This window comes from Zalophus californianus, chromosome 9 (assembly GCF_009762305.2).
Source record: "Zalophus californianus isolate mZalCal1 chromosome 9, mZalCal1.pri.v2, whole genome shotgun sequence".
Lineage (NCBI taxonomy): Eukaryota > Metazoa > Chordata > Mammalia > Carnivora > Otariidae > Zalophus > Zalophus californianus.
The window spans coordinates 6,783,000-6,797,729 of NC_045603.1; the positions used below are offsets into that span (position 1 = coordinate 6,783,000).

At 54.8% G+C, this 14,730-nt stretch overlaps 1 protein-coding gene across 1 annotated transcript in view; it reads left to right on the forward strand.

Moving 5' to 3' along the window:
- The first annotated feature begins 9,424 nt into the window (after positions 1-9,424).
- TCF20 (transcription factor 20) overlaps positions 9,425-14,730 on the forward strand; it is a 191,933-nt gene continuing 186,627 nt past the window's right edge. The window contains exon 1 of the mRNA XM_027593144.2: positions 9,425-9,600. Within this exon, the coding sequence (XP_027448945.1) occupies positions 9,553-9,600 (48 nt within the window). The 5' untranslated portion in view covers positions 9,425-9,552. The remainder of the gene's footprint in view (positions 9,601-14,730) is intronic.

Genomic DNA, 14,730 nt, shown 5'->3' on the forward strand with positions numbered 1-14,730 from the left:
CTACGCTCAGCATGGAGTCTGCTAAAGTTTCTCTCTCCCTCTCCCTCTGCCCTTCTCCCATGCACTCGCTCGCTCTCTCAAATAAATAAATAAATCTTTAAAAAAAAAAAAAAAAACCTGCAGGCGACTGGGTGGCTCAGTCAGTTAAGTGTCTGCCTTCAGCTCAGGTCATGATCCCAGGGTCCTGGGATTGAGTGCCACATCGGGCTCCCTGCTCGGCGGGGAGCCTGCTTCTCCCTCTGCCTCTGCCCCTCCTCCCTGCTCATGCTCTCTCTCGCTCCCTGAAATAAACAAATAAAAAACTTAAAAAAAAAAACAAAAAACCTGCATGGGATCACATCCCTCCTCCTGCTCCACAGTGCCCACCTCACTGGGACAAAGTCCCAACTCCTCCCCATGGCCTGTGAGGCCCTTCGGAACCAAACTGCCCCCCTTCTGTACACACGGCCATTGCCAACATAGTGGCCAAGTGGGGGCAAGGCTGGCAGGGTGCCGAGGTCCCCAAGGAGCAGGCAGAGAGGCAGGGAGGAGGAGGGCCAAGGTGGAGGGCTGGGGTAAGAATATCCTGGGACCCCCAGCGCGGAGCAAGGAAGACTGAGCACCTGTCCCTTCACCTGCAGGACTGAGAGTCCGACGGGCTGGTGCAGGGGCAAGGGGTGGCAGATTCCGGCAGGGGGTGCAGGTGGTAGTAAGGGAGGAGGAAGGGAACAGAGAGGGCTTCCAGCTGAACTCCTTGAGGGCAGGCTTGTGTGGACTCTGGACTCTGAACGAGCGGAGGAGGGAAGAACCGTACTTGGAGCCCCTTGGGGCTGGGTGGCCGCTGGCCTCTCTCGAACCCCAGCTCCACCTCCCAGCGGCCATGACCTCCTGAGCCTCGGCTGCAGTGACAAGACCGCTCAAGTGTGGCTCAGAGAGGACAGATGGGGAACTCTGCTCCTACAGAGGCTCAGAGGGTGTGCATTTTCCTCTCCTCTCATCTTCCAGGAAAAACAGGCCATCGCAGAACAGTGTGGAGGGGGGTCCGCTAAACAAGAAACAAACAGGCGTCCCTCCGGGGATGGGGTCCCAGGCTCTGTCACCCCCACAGGGAGGGGGATCTGAGGGGGAACAGGTCAGACCCGGGTGAGGGGAGCCTCAGACCCGAAGGGTGGATGGCAGCATCCTGAGGGTGGATCTCGGGCCTAGGTTGGGCAGAAGCCACCCTCTTCCCCCCGCCACCCTGAGGGCCAGGCCCCGGGCACCCCTTCTTCCCACCCAGACCCTGCCCCAAGGCACCCCTTCAGAGGGGCAGTCAGGCCCATCAGGGTCTCAATCTGGCTTGCCTGGCTCTGACGGGGATTTCCTCCCGGCTCTCAGCAGAGCCCGCCTGCCCTCCCGGGTCACCCCCTGCAGAGTCTCGGGCGTCTGAAGAGGTTCAGCTACTCCTGACACCCTCCATCTCCGAAGGCTTCTCTGGGGCAGCCACTCAGAAATGGCCAGCGCTGCCCCTTCCCTCCGGCTTCAGGCTCCAGCCCCTCCCCCGCTCTGCCCCTTCTCCTCTCGGTGCTTGCTTGAGAAAAACCATCCCTGGAAACCAAACCCAGGAACACAAAATAGGTGTGGGAAGCGGCGGCCCCTCCTCAGCAACAATTTCCAGAGGATTCTGCGAAGCAGAGTTTCCATGGGAACACGTGTGGTTCCACACAGAACCTCGGTGGGGCTGGGGTTCCCCCTCACAGCCAGTACTGCAGGACCATGGCCTGGGGGCCACGGCCCAGCATAGCCACTGCGTTTTGGCCACCAGCCCTCACTACTAGCCTGAAACCAGGCTACGGGCAAATCTGCCTTTTCTTTTCTTTTCTTTTTTTTTTTTTTAACATTCTCATTTAAAGGCGAACTCCATTCTAAGGATGCCTCTGGGATTTCCAGGATGGATTTTTATGTAGCTCAATAGTTTCCTTGGCAGACCGCTCAGCCAGGAGGGGTGGGCTGTGGCCCCAGCCCAGCCAGGCTGACAAGGCCAGGGAACTTCACTTACCCACCTGAGGGGCTTCCTCACACCCGGATTCAGACTCCACGAGTCGGGACACCAGCAGGAGGCGCTGGGTCCCCTTCCTTACTAGGCTTCTTCCTTGACCTGTGGTCCTAATTTCGGCCTGTGAGCTTTGACCACCGGCCGGTCAGGCCCTTACTCTCTGTTCTCGGCATTTTGTGTGTGTTTATCTAAGCGGGCTACACAGGCGGTAAAATTCCCTCTGGTGCTCCGGCCAGTCGCAGCCTCCATCCCAGGCCCCTCCCGGGGCGACCCCTGGGTCATCGGGGTGTGGTTTTATTTTTCAGGCTGTTTTCATTGCATCCACATACATATATGCATATATATGAACATAGACAATTGATAGTGCTTGTGCAGGGTTCTGAAAGCTTAAATGGGATCATTCTGTAGGTGTTTGTGCTTGCTTTGTTCATGCAGCCCCACGTGGTGGGGATCTGCCTGTGACAGCGCGCAGAAGCTGCCAGACTCCTTAATTACAGCAAAGGATTCCACAGTACCCATGGATCCTAATTTAACCAGGGCCCTATAAATGGCCTTTTCGGTTGTTTACAATTTCCAGCCTCACAGAAGGTGCTGCAGGGAATATCCTTGGACATAATTTGCAGAACTTTCTCCGTGGGAAATGACGAAAAGGACTCGCTGGGGCCCAGGGTGTGGGCCCCATTTACTATTTTAGCAGACACTGCCAAGTAGTCACGCACGGAGTTTGTACTGTTTCCATTCTTCAAGGCTTCTATCTGCACTCTCTCGTTTCATCCTGAAAACACCCTGCGAAGTGTTGGGGGGGGGGCTTGTCTCCCCATCTTACCAAAGCAGAAACTGTGATTCAGGGAGGCTGAAGGTCATATAGCCCAGAAGGGGCAGCACTGGGCTGCTTTCACTGTGGGTGGTCCTTCGGACTCCATGGGTCAGATGAAGGGGGGAGGGGTTTGCACAAAGTGTCTTAGATAGACTCAGTGCCCCCAGGGCTGGGGAAGTCCTTGAAGGGACAAATTTCTGCCAGAGATACACTGTTAGCTTTACATTGCTCAGAACTGTAGGGGGGTGGGGCGGGAGTCCTTCTTCCCCACAGTCCGTCCATCTTTGGGGGGGAAATGAAGGCAGGTCTGTAGAGGTTGGTGGACCTGGGCCCACCCAGCAGACAGCACACACTGTGGGGCCTGGCTTCAGGCAGCCTAGACATTTGGATCCCTAGCCTTCCGTGGAAATTTCCGGGCACAACATGCCTGGAGGTGTGAGCCGCCTCTTGGAAGCTTTCTAATCCGGGATAATGCTGCCGTAATTGGCAATGTTTTGCCTTTACAACCCTCTCGTTACCTGAAAACCTCCTTGCAATGGCTGTATCTGGAGAGGGTTTAAGTTTACCACTTTGTGGACCTTGAGGGGCTGAGGAGCACAGGTTTTTTCTCTCAGCCCCTTCACGCACCCCATTCTGATTCCCTGGTGAGTGCCACAGGCAGGCCTGGGTAGCCCAGGCTGGCTGAGCTCATGGCTTTGGTTCAGGGCACAGCTCCCTACGGGAGCCCCAGGCTGATCAGTGGACAGCTTTTCTCCCCAGTTCCCCCTCCTTCCTGGGTCCAGCCCACCCATCTAGTCTCCCTTCAACCCCTTCTCCTTCCGTCCCTTCCCAGTCTCTGCCACTGATCTTTCAATAGCACAGAGCTGACCATGTGTCTCCCCTCTCAAAACCCTGTAGTACCTCACATTTATTTATTTCAACAAAGGGGCCGAGATAATGCAATAGGGGCAAAAACAGGCTTTTTAGTGATGGGAGATATGGACATTCCTATGCAAAAGGATGAAGCTGGACCCCTACCTCACACCCTGTGCAAAACCTCACAGTGGCTTCCACCATCCACAGGGTGGAGCCTTGACTCCTCGGCCCTGTACTTAGGGGTCTTACAACCCCTTCATTCTCTCAACATTGGTCCAGCTCCAACTTTGTGCCAGTGCTTGTGCTGAGACTGGGATAAGAGACAGATGCTTCTGTCCTCATGGAGTCCATCAGCCTTGTTTCTGACCAGCTCCCACTGGCCCAGGCACCCCAAGCCCCATCCATGCTCCCACCCACAGCTGCAGTTCACCGAGATGCCAAGCTCACCACCTCTGAACTTGTGCTCCTCCCATTTTCTCTGTCCCAAGGCCCTTCACCCCATTCTTTGCCTGAAGAATTCCTGCTCAAATGCCACTTCCTCTATGAGGTCTTCCTTCAACCCTCCTCCCCCACCAAGCAGTTCATCCATTTCTCACTGCTCCGACCTCCGTGAGTTGAATCGTTTCACACACAGCCATCTCCCCCAGCAGACTCCGAACTTCCTGAGCATGGTGAAGATGCTGTGTGTTTCTCCTTGTGCTTGACTCATAGGAGGGGCTCAAGAGCCATTTGTTTAAAGAATAAGTGAACTTTTTCCTTTTCTGGCGATTTAGTGCCCGTTCTTACTGAAAGAGGAAGAATGATTTTATTTTCCAGTTTCCAGGAAGTGATCTCTAGTACGTGATCCATTTTATATAGGTGAAAATTGAAACAGACGTGGTGCTCCATCCGTACCAGGAGAGGTGAGGCCATGAATGTGCAGGGTCTGGAAGTCTGGCACCGGCCCTGCAGACGGGAGGGGGCAGGCTCTGTGCGGAGTGGTTGGAGGCCCAGGCACCTGAGAAAGAGAAAGGCGAGAGCCGAGAGCGAGAGCGAGCAGCGGCCTCTGGCTTCACCTCCGGGCTCCCAAAGCTGTCAGAGGCTCCGATCGATGACACGTGCCCGTGGAGCTTACATCAGGGGCCGCGAGCCCTGTTAGGGTGGTTCTGCTAATTGATCCCAGAAGCCCCTGTCATTGCCAGGGGATGCTTTAGCCGGCTCAGCAATGTTCTGACCACTGTCCCTTGCCTCACCAGATGGCCATTCCTCCTGCCTCAGCTGCCTCTAGGCTAAGCCAGACAGCCCTGACCATGCAGTACCTGGGATCCTCCGAGCAGCCAGCAGCACTGATCCCGTGGCACGGTGCAGGATGGGAGCACTGAAGAAGCCCCTTGTGGGTCCTTATCTTCTGGCCAGGTCAGAACCACCCAGACAATGGCTGGATTGGTAGGGGAGACTCAGGGCTGCTCAGGCCTTAAAAAGGCCCTCTTCTCTGACCTCTCTGCACTCAGCCTCAAATGCCTCCCACCCGCCTCCATCAGCCTCATGGCCAACTGCCTCCTGTGGGCAGGAGCCCTCAAGTGCTGTGTATTGAGAGTGAAGCCAGGAGAGCTGCCCCCTTGACCTGTTAGGAAGATTCTGGCCAGGGGGAAGTCCCAGGGGGCGGGGAAGGAGACTCTGGAACCGAGTGACCAGGTCCAGAAATAAAAATGCTAACTGTGCTGATACAAAGTGAGCCCTGAGCTCCCACACCTTGGCCCTCCTCAGCCTTGTGCAGTGGGTTACCCTGCCTCCTGGGATACAGTGAGGAAGCTGGGAGAGGCTGAGGAGAGAGACAATCCCAGGCTGGCCTGGTCCCATGGCTGGTGCTCCCACCCCACAGCTCAGTGCTGCAGGGCACCTCTGTCTTCTCCCTGGGTTCAAGCCTGGAGTGGGAGATTGCCAAGAGCTTTAAGATGCTCCAAAAAAAGGGCGCCTGGGTGGCTCAGTCATTAAGCGTCTGCCTTCGGCTCAGGTCATGATCCCGGGGTCCTGGGATCGAGCCCCGCATCGGGATCCCCGCTCTGCGGGAAGCCTGCTTCTCCCCTCCCACTCCCCCTGCTTGTGTTCCCTCTCTCGCTGTGTCTCTCTCTGTCAAATAAATAAATAAAATCTTTAAAAAATATATAAATAAATTAATTTAAAAAAGATGCTCCAAAAAAACCTGGCCCTGCCTTGGAGGAGGGGGAATGGCTGCTAATGGGTATGGGGTTTCTTTATGGGGTGATGAAAATGTTCTAGAATGGGATAATGGTAATGGTCCCACAACCTTGTGAATATGGTAAAAGCCACTGAATTGTATACACTTTAAAATGGTGAATTTCATGATATGTGAATTGGATCTTAATAAGACAAAACAAAACCCCAAACTGCCCTGTTTAAACACTTTCTGTGTCCCCTGTTCATGACCTGCAGGACAGAGGACAGAGCACACATCATGTGCTTGTGCTCGCGCGCACACACACACACACACACACACACACTTCCCTGGGACGGTGCCCAAGTCCACCGCCCTCCAGCCCTCCACCCCGGCCTGCCCTGCCCCCCGGCCTGCCCTTCCTCCCTCCCTCTTACATGAGGGTCCTTCTTGCCTCTGGGTCATGGAGTTCTCTCTGCCTCCTGTATACTTACATGCCTACTACGTTCTTATCTGAAGCTAGGCACTGTTTCCATCTTATAGATGAGGAAACAGAGTATCAGAGAGATGTAGCAACTGGCCCAAGTCCACACAGGGGGCAAGTGGTAAGGCTGAGATTCAGGCCCCAGAAGTGTCATTCTCCAGTTGCCCAAGAGTAGGCACCGGCTCTGGGGCATGGCAGAGGAGGAAACTGAAGTTTCCAGAAGTAAGGAGTGGAGCACCAATGTAGGGAGAAATCCGGGCAGCAACCAGGAGGAGGTGTCCTAAAGGCAGGCAAAAGAATGGATCAGGACTCAGGGGACAGGTTGAGGCAGCAGACACATGGTTAGCAGGAACTGGGAAGGCTGTGGTGGCCATAGCTGCGGAGACAGTCAGGGAAGGTGTGCCAGGAGGTGACCAGTGCACCCAGGGTCAAGGACTCTTAAGGAAAGGCCGGCCCTTTCCCTCATCTGCTGCTGCCGCCTCAGGGTACCAACCCCAGCACCATCTAGGCCCATATGGAATTGGACCTTTCCTGATGGGCTTCACTTTAGGGAAAGCTGATAGCAAATTCTAAACCAATAAGAGCAAATAAATGAAGGGTGATTACTGACAAAAGAAGAGGGTACACCACGGGGTGCCTCCAAATAGCATCTCCTCCAGTACGTTTTAAGTGCTTTATAGGTCATTAACTACTTGACAGAGAGAGCCTGACACTTAAAGCAAAGAATTCTGCACCTCTGCCAGGGAAAATCAATCAGAAATGAAGATCGAGCATTGCTGATGTTAAGGTGCACGGGGTGGGCAAACGGGATTCAATTTACACATAATTTTAGGGCCCTCTCCATTGTGTGAAGTGGGACACACATTTGAGGCCGTCTGTAAATCCCAAACTTAACCCCCCTGCCATTTTTTTTGTTGTTGTTATTGTTAATGAAATATTTCAAAGACACGGAAAAGTACAGAGATGATCTTAACATCTGAGCCCGCCACCTAACTCTGTCAAATAAAACATTACAGCTATGGTTGAAGTACCCACTTGTTAAAAATGTTACTTGCTTTTTCTTCCTGTCTTTTCAAATTCCTTCTGTCTTCCAGCCCCACCTCTTCAGGGAGACCGAGGCTGACCACCCATCCCTGCCCAAGACATCGCTCCTTCCTCTGAAATCTGAGTGTAATTACTGCCTCTTTAATTAACTTGGCGATTAATCACCACCCGCTTGTGAAACAGCTTTTATTGTCCTTGTCCATCTCATATGTGGGATGTGGATGGGGGTGGGGACCAGGCAGGCAGGAAGGGGGGGGACAGGCAGGCTGGGCTCTGCTGGAAAGAGAGGCTTGAGAAAGCCTCGTATCAGAGGATCAGCTCGCTCCTGACTCAGAAGAAGCAGTTCCCAGGTACCAGGAACTGAGGGGAGCTGAAGATAAGACCCCAGAAAGCGGTGGGCACTAGGAGTGTAATCTGCTGTTGCTGTTCCCCTCTGACCAGAATGTTCTTTCTTCATTGAGCCTTGTTGCAGGCTGAATGGTGTCCCCCAAAACGAGATGTTGAAATCCTAACCTGTGAATGTAACCTGATTTGGAAATAGGGCCGTTGCGGATGTAATGAAGTTGAGATGAGGTCATAATGGATTAGGGTGGGCTCTAATCCAATGACTGGTGTCCTTATAAGGGGGCCTGTGAAGACAGAGACACAAGGAGAACTCCCTGTGCCACCAAGCCAGCTCCTCCGCATGCCTGAACCTGGCTGTCCAGGATCTCAGGTAGCATTTCTCTGGTCAATTAATGCTCTCACCCAACTCCAGGAGCAGCTTCTACATCCTCTTTTATGAGAGGAAACCTTCTCCTCTATCTCTCAGAGACTGCCCTTCAATCAGAAGGACCAGCCTGGGGGGGCACCTGGGTGGCTCAGTCAGTTAAATGCTTGACTCTTGATCTCAGCTCAGGTCTTGATCTCAGGGTCGTGAGTTCAAGCCCCACAGTTGGGCTCCATGCTGGGCATGGAGCCTACTTTAAAAAAAAAAAAAAAAAGGACCAGTTTGGGATGGAGTGGGGTTTCCCAAGGACTCCCCTCCCCCCAGAATAGCATGCCTGATCAAGTTAGTTTCCCTGTGGCTCCCCCCAGAAAAATCCTCCCACACGCCTCCAAACCCTCAGAGGTGGGTAAGATAGCCTGGTTTGACCAGAGTGCTTTTAACGTCCCCTGTGATTTGTGGGGGAAGGGGGTGCCAGGAAAGGAGAGGACCCAGAATTGAACAGGGAGGCTAGAGATGTCTAATTCACACTGCCAAGCACAGTGCTGCCTACAGCATATTCACTGAAATAACCTTCCAAACCACTTTCTCCTCGAATCAATCTAGTCTTTTGACAGATTGGAAACTGAGGCCCTGACACTCCACAGTGCATCGCTGTGTAGAGATCTGAGGTCCAGTGATGTAAGCATGTCCCAGGATCAGCTCAGACATCATTCCCCAGGTGACAGCACTTCTCTGCACGTCAGTCGCCCCATTCTTGAAAGAGAATAATAATACCATTTTCTAGGGATGTTACCAGTCTTAAAGATAGCTCCAAAAACCTGTATGCGCATTTCCCATTAATCCAATCAACAAACATTTTGAGCACATCCTGTGTTCCAGGCCCTGGGGGATACACGGGTGAGCACCACAAACCCAGTTTCCCGACCTCAGGGTGCTACCTATTTGGTCGCCAAGGGCAAAGAACTGCAGTTACACTCGGGTGGTTAAGTGTTATGATGGGGTGCACGGAAGCAGCGATGAAAAGGCTGCGGATCTCAGGAGGGCCCAAAAGAGCAGCGGCGGCCCCAGAAAAGAAAAGGCAAAGAATGAAATCCGCAACCCCCACCCCACTGCCTGAGGCGCTTCTTCATCTCAGCCAATCAGGCCTCAGCATCGCCAGCCGGCCGACCAATCAGAGGTGGTACAGGAGCGCTTGTAGCAGGGCCCGGGCTTCCCGCTGGAGGGCTGCTGGAGCCCGCGCGCCCCGCCCCGCCCCGCCCCGCCCCGCCCCGGCCCCGCCCCCTGCCCGCCTAGGCCCCGCCCCGCCGCGGCCAGCAGCGCCTGCTTGGAGCGCCCTGGCCAGCGGCCGGCCGCTGGGGCCGAGTATTGTCTCAAAGGCCGAAAGGAGAGGAAAGCGGGGAGATTGGGGGACAGCCACGTGACCGGGAGAGGATTTATAATATTTTCTTTCGCTGTCGACAATATTGCAAAATGTATGAAAGGGACCGCACCGCCAGGACAGGAGCGTGAGGGCGCAGGCAAGGTAAGCAACCCCCGGCCGGCTTCGCGGGGCGCGGGGGCACCGGGAGAAATCGCGGCACCATCCCGCTCACTAAGCGGCTGTTGCTGGGTTTGCGTCCTGGGTCGCGCGCTCTGAGCCTCGTGAGCCTTGAGCGGTGTAGACGCGGTCCGGGAGCTGGGGCATCTCGGAGGCGACGTGGACGCGCGGTCCCTGAGCCGAGGAGTCTTCAGTGACCCGGGGGCTGCCGTGGCCGTCTAGATGGGCGCAGTCGGTCCGGCTGAGGCGCCTCCAAAATCCCGAGGTAGTCAGGGCAGTCCGCGTAACTCGCGGCAGTGAGACCGTGGAGACGCGGACTCTGACCGAGGCACCCTGCAGCGCCGCTGGGGGGCAGGGGGAGCGCCGCAGGGCCGCCGGGCGATGTAGACGCGCGCGGGGGGCGGCCGCGGAAAGTTTGCTGGAGTGCGCGGGGCGGGCGCGCCGGGGGCCGGGCGCAGACCGAGGCGCGGTGCCGGGCCCGGGGCGCGCGGCCGGAGAGTGTCCGCCGCTCCCGGCCCGCCGGCGCCGTGCGGGACCCCCGCGCCCCAGCCCCAGCTGCCGCCGCGGGGGGGGGGGGGGAAGGGGGACGGGGGGAGGGGAGGGAGTAGCTGAACCGAGCACGGGAGGGAAACGAGAGGAGATTGACTTCGAGCCTTTCAGACAGGTTCCTGAAGCGCCCGCGCTGTGCCCGCTGGAGCCCGGGGTCTCTCCAGTTCACCTGGGAGGAATCTGAGGGTCAGAGGCCAGCTTACCGACACGACACACGCTGAGGGGACTCAAAGCCGGTCTGGTCCGAGCCCGGAGCCGAGCTCCTTCTCTCCTGTCACTCCCGCCTCAGTGAGGAGAAAGGCGTGGTAGTGGGGGGGGGGGGGAGGTGCAGATGGGACTTGGGGGTGGGGTTGGGACCCCTGGATCTGCCTCCCGCTGTGGCTTTGGGGGAACCCTTCAGCACCAGGTGAGGGAATGAATGGAGGCGGGAAGGCAGTGGTGGGGAGGAAGCCTATTGAGCAGGTGATGCTAGTCCCCGCCTACCTGATCCCCAGGGGTGCTGTGCCTGGGGCAGATCAAGCGGGAGGGAGTACCTGTGTGACAGTCCCCTGTAGGAGAAGGAAGACCCCCAAACCCCATTTCTGCCACAGGGGGAAGGCTTAAGGGAGCCCAGAGGAGGGAAGAGATAGCTGCACATCGAGGGAGGCTCTTGGGGTGGCCCAGTCCCGTCACTGCCGGCTGTGACTTTTGCCCCCATTCTTACTCCTACACCCTCCTGGGCTCTCTGATTCCTGCACCACAGCTCCTTTGCACTTTTTTGATCAAAAAGTAGTCATCAAACCTCCCAGGCACAAGCAACTCAGTGGTGAACAAGGCAGACCTAGTCTGGGACTTGCACACCAGTGCAGGGACACAGATGATGAATAATAGTCCTGAAGGGAATGGGGCATGGGAATGGGAAGCAAGCTTGGGTGAGGAAAGGCTTCTCTGGACAGGTGACAGTGAGTCAAAGGGAGTCATGGCTCCTCAACCTTTGGGCCCCAGTCACCTCCTCCAGGAAGCCTTCCCTGACCTCACTGACCTGACACTTGCCCTGCTGACAGGCTGTCATAGTCTGGGGACCATTCCTTCCATGGACATTTTTGTGTCATTATTGGGTTAATGTTTGTTTCCCTCCATCAAATGTGTCATGAAGGCAGGACCTGAATCTCTTTTGGGTAGACAGTAGACAAATTGAATGAAGGATGGGTAGAATTTCCCCAGAAAAACGCAAGCTGCTCAGCCAGGTCGGGCATCCAGATGGCAGAAACTTTTCTCTCTCCTTCCCTGGACTGAGTCCTGGGCTCCACACTCCATTTGCAGTTCACTGAAATAAAGTAAAAGAAACCAGCAGGCCTGGTGAGGAAGAGAGCAAGGAGAGGCCTGGCACAGATGGCCCACTGAAGCTCCAAGGCTGTTCCAGCGGAAGGGAAGGGACCTGCGGAGGGGGAGGCCTGAGGACAGGTGCCTGTCCTGTTCTCTGGGCTCAGACCAACCTAGTCCCCAGTCCAACCTCTGTCCCAGCTCTGGGAGGCTTGGTTTCCTTCAAATGCTACTCTGGAGAAGGTGGTGGCCGGCAGGGTCCCCAGGATGGCCCGGGCACAGGGCCATAGTGACTGCGTGGGCCTACCCCGCTCCTCCCCCAATCTGGAGGGGACGCGACCCTGGGCTGCACCTCTCTGACCCAGAGTTATGCCTCTGGGCCACAGATAGCTGCCCAGGTTCCCCACCATTCACTGAAACTCCTGGCTGGAAAGTAGGACTCAAGCTTCGAAGGATTGACTCTTCTTATTTTTCCTAGTTTTCACTCTCAGTGAATTTCTCCCTCCCCTGGCTCTGTCAGACCTGTGCGCCTGGCACCTTTCCTGTGGCAGATTATGCTCTCACAGATGCCCAACAAAGCTTTTAGCCGCCCCCCCCCCCCACCTCCACTTCAGGGAGTCGCCTCCATGCACGTCTAGAGAGAGCATCTGCATGCTTTATTCAGGCTCTGGCAGGGACCGAATAAAAGCAGCCTCCCCACCCACCCAGCCCTCCGGACTGGAATTGCTTTAAAAAATTAATTTGCAATGATTTACATCCTTCTGTTCTGTGGGGATCACCAGCATTTTGAATATGTATTTAAATCAGATTCACTGCTCCCAGTTAAACCTTAACCGCCTCCCCCCCCCCCCCACCCCCCAGCAGAAAGAGCACTGGATTTGGAGTTGGTGAAACTCAGAGGTTCAGGCCGAGTTCTGCTAATGACAAGCTGTGTGACCTTGGGCAAATTACTTAACCTCTCTGCGCCTCCATTGGCTCCTCTGGTGACTGAGGTTAATGATAATCCTTCCCTCACAGGGTGTTGTGAGGATTAAATTAGATAACGTTCAGGGAAGAGCTGTGCAATGCCAGGCCTATGTTTTCTGTTCCCCGGTATAGGCTGTCCCGCTAATTAGCCTGGTGACCTTGGGCGGGCCACTCAGCCACTCCTGGCCCTCAATTTCCCCATCTGAAAAGCACAGGGGTTGTTCTTGGAGATGAGGCCACAGAGTCCCCCCTCCATCCCTGAGCCCCCACTCACCTCCTCCAGCCCTCTGCCAGACACCCTCCCCTTGGCCACCCTCTTTTTCATTATCCAAGTGCTCGGTTCTAATTGGAGATGGCCCCCCCTCCCCGCTGCCTCTCCTCCTGGCTCCCTACAAAGCTGAGCCGCAGGGTTTGGGCCCCAGGGGCCTGCCGTTCTTGGCTCATTTTCAGGAGCAATTAGCCGTGATGTCACAGGCCTCGGTGGTGGCCTCAGTGGGCGTGTGTGCCTGGAAGCCTGAACGCCACTCTGTCTGTGGCCTGTGGGACTCCCCCAGGCCAGGGGGGTCCCCATTGCTAGCTGTAGAGAGGCAGCTTCCCCGGCAAAGCCATTTCTGTACTTTATGACTCCTTGAAGCCCCGAGCCTCAGTGTAAATTAGTTCTACCCTGTGCTTTTGTTGGCACTGTCTGTTCCTTGGAAGCAAGGGGCTTTGTCAGGAAGAACAAAGCTGTTTGGTGTTTTTCTGATTTGGGGGAAGCGTGCTCCAGGGGGAGGGCTCATCGATTCTCGGTGTCAGTCTGGAGTCCTCGATTCTCAGACTCACTGGTTTTGTTTTGGGTTTTTAAGCCCTATGGCTTAAGAGTCACATATGTTTGTGTGAGTGTTGGCTAGGGGGTCTCTTTCCTCCTTTTTGGCTTGTACAGTGTTTTCTGTGGAAGCTAATTCCAGGGACTGAACTTTTCAAATCACTGCTTCAACAGCTTTTAAAAATCTGGACCTAGTTACTCCTGTCATCCATGTGTAAAGATTTAGAAAAAAATTCCCAACCCCGAGGGTGGGCAGCCTTGAGGATGTACGGCTCCTGGCAGCACGCATTCGCTGTAGACCTGAGGTCAAAGCTGAAATGTCGGGTGCCTCTTGGGATGGGAGGTTGGGGGGGGGAGCGTGGTCTGCTCAGTGCCAGACATCTGGATATTTAGAAAACATCTGGGTGGCTGGATTTTTCAGGTTTCTGCCTGACATTAAATATCACAAACACTGAGCCTGCCTCCCGTCCCCCCACCTCCCAAACACACCCAGCCCCTTCCCCCCCTCCCCCTTTCCTGACGGGTAAGAAACATCCATTCTTTCCAATTCCCCAGCGTTTCCCCCCTACCGGAAATCTGATGGGCTTATGACATCATGGCTGGCTGCTGAGCGATGAAGTAGATGCCACAAAGAAATCCGACATATCAGATGGATTCTGAAATCAGTTTCCCTCTGGCTGTAGTAACAGGCGTGAAGTCAGGAGAATGTGAGCTTTGTTTAAAAAAAAAAACAAAAAATAAAACTAAGCCTTGTCCTGTTTAAAGACAGTTTTTTGTTTTGTTTTGTTTTTTTTAAGCAAACAGACCTTTTGGATATCATCCTATTTTAATAGAAATCCTGGTTTTTGTGAAATGAAAGCGTCTAATAAATCAGACCTGATGCTGCATATTCGCTTTCAGTTGAGTTTTTGTGTGTCCTTATTCACTAATAAAAGAGGAACTGGGAATGGTTTATCTCCCTTCGTTATTCAAATGGGGTAGTTTTTTTGTTTGTTTGGGTGTTTTTTTGTTTTGTTTTGAGGCCAATAAAATTCACGGGGTAAATTGCTGGTTTATGTTTTTCCAGGAATTCATTTTTATAGAGTGACCTTGGACCTGACCTGGTCTGCAAACACTGTATTTCCCTCTGCTGGTTTTTCTGGCTGGGAAACTGTAAAGAGGATGCAGTTAAGCCTGCTTTTCAGTGTCCCTTCGGCAGGGCAGAGCCAGGAACAGGGAGCCAGGGTGGTTTTGGGGGATGAAAAACCTCTTTGAAAGGACAAAGTCAGGAGGGGAGCAGACAGTTAAGGGGCAGACCCCGTGGGAGTCGGGGGATCCACTGTCTTCCCTGTCCCTCCACGCCTCAGAGCTCAGAAATAGCTCCAGACTGAGGGAGCTCACCCCTGCTGCAGGCCCAGGTTAAAGGAAGCTCAGGGTTGGGTGTGTGATGCCCGCCACGCCTCTGGTGCTGGCATTTGGAGTCTCACAGATCTGGATTGGAGTCCCAGCTCCCA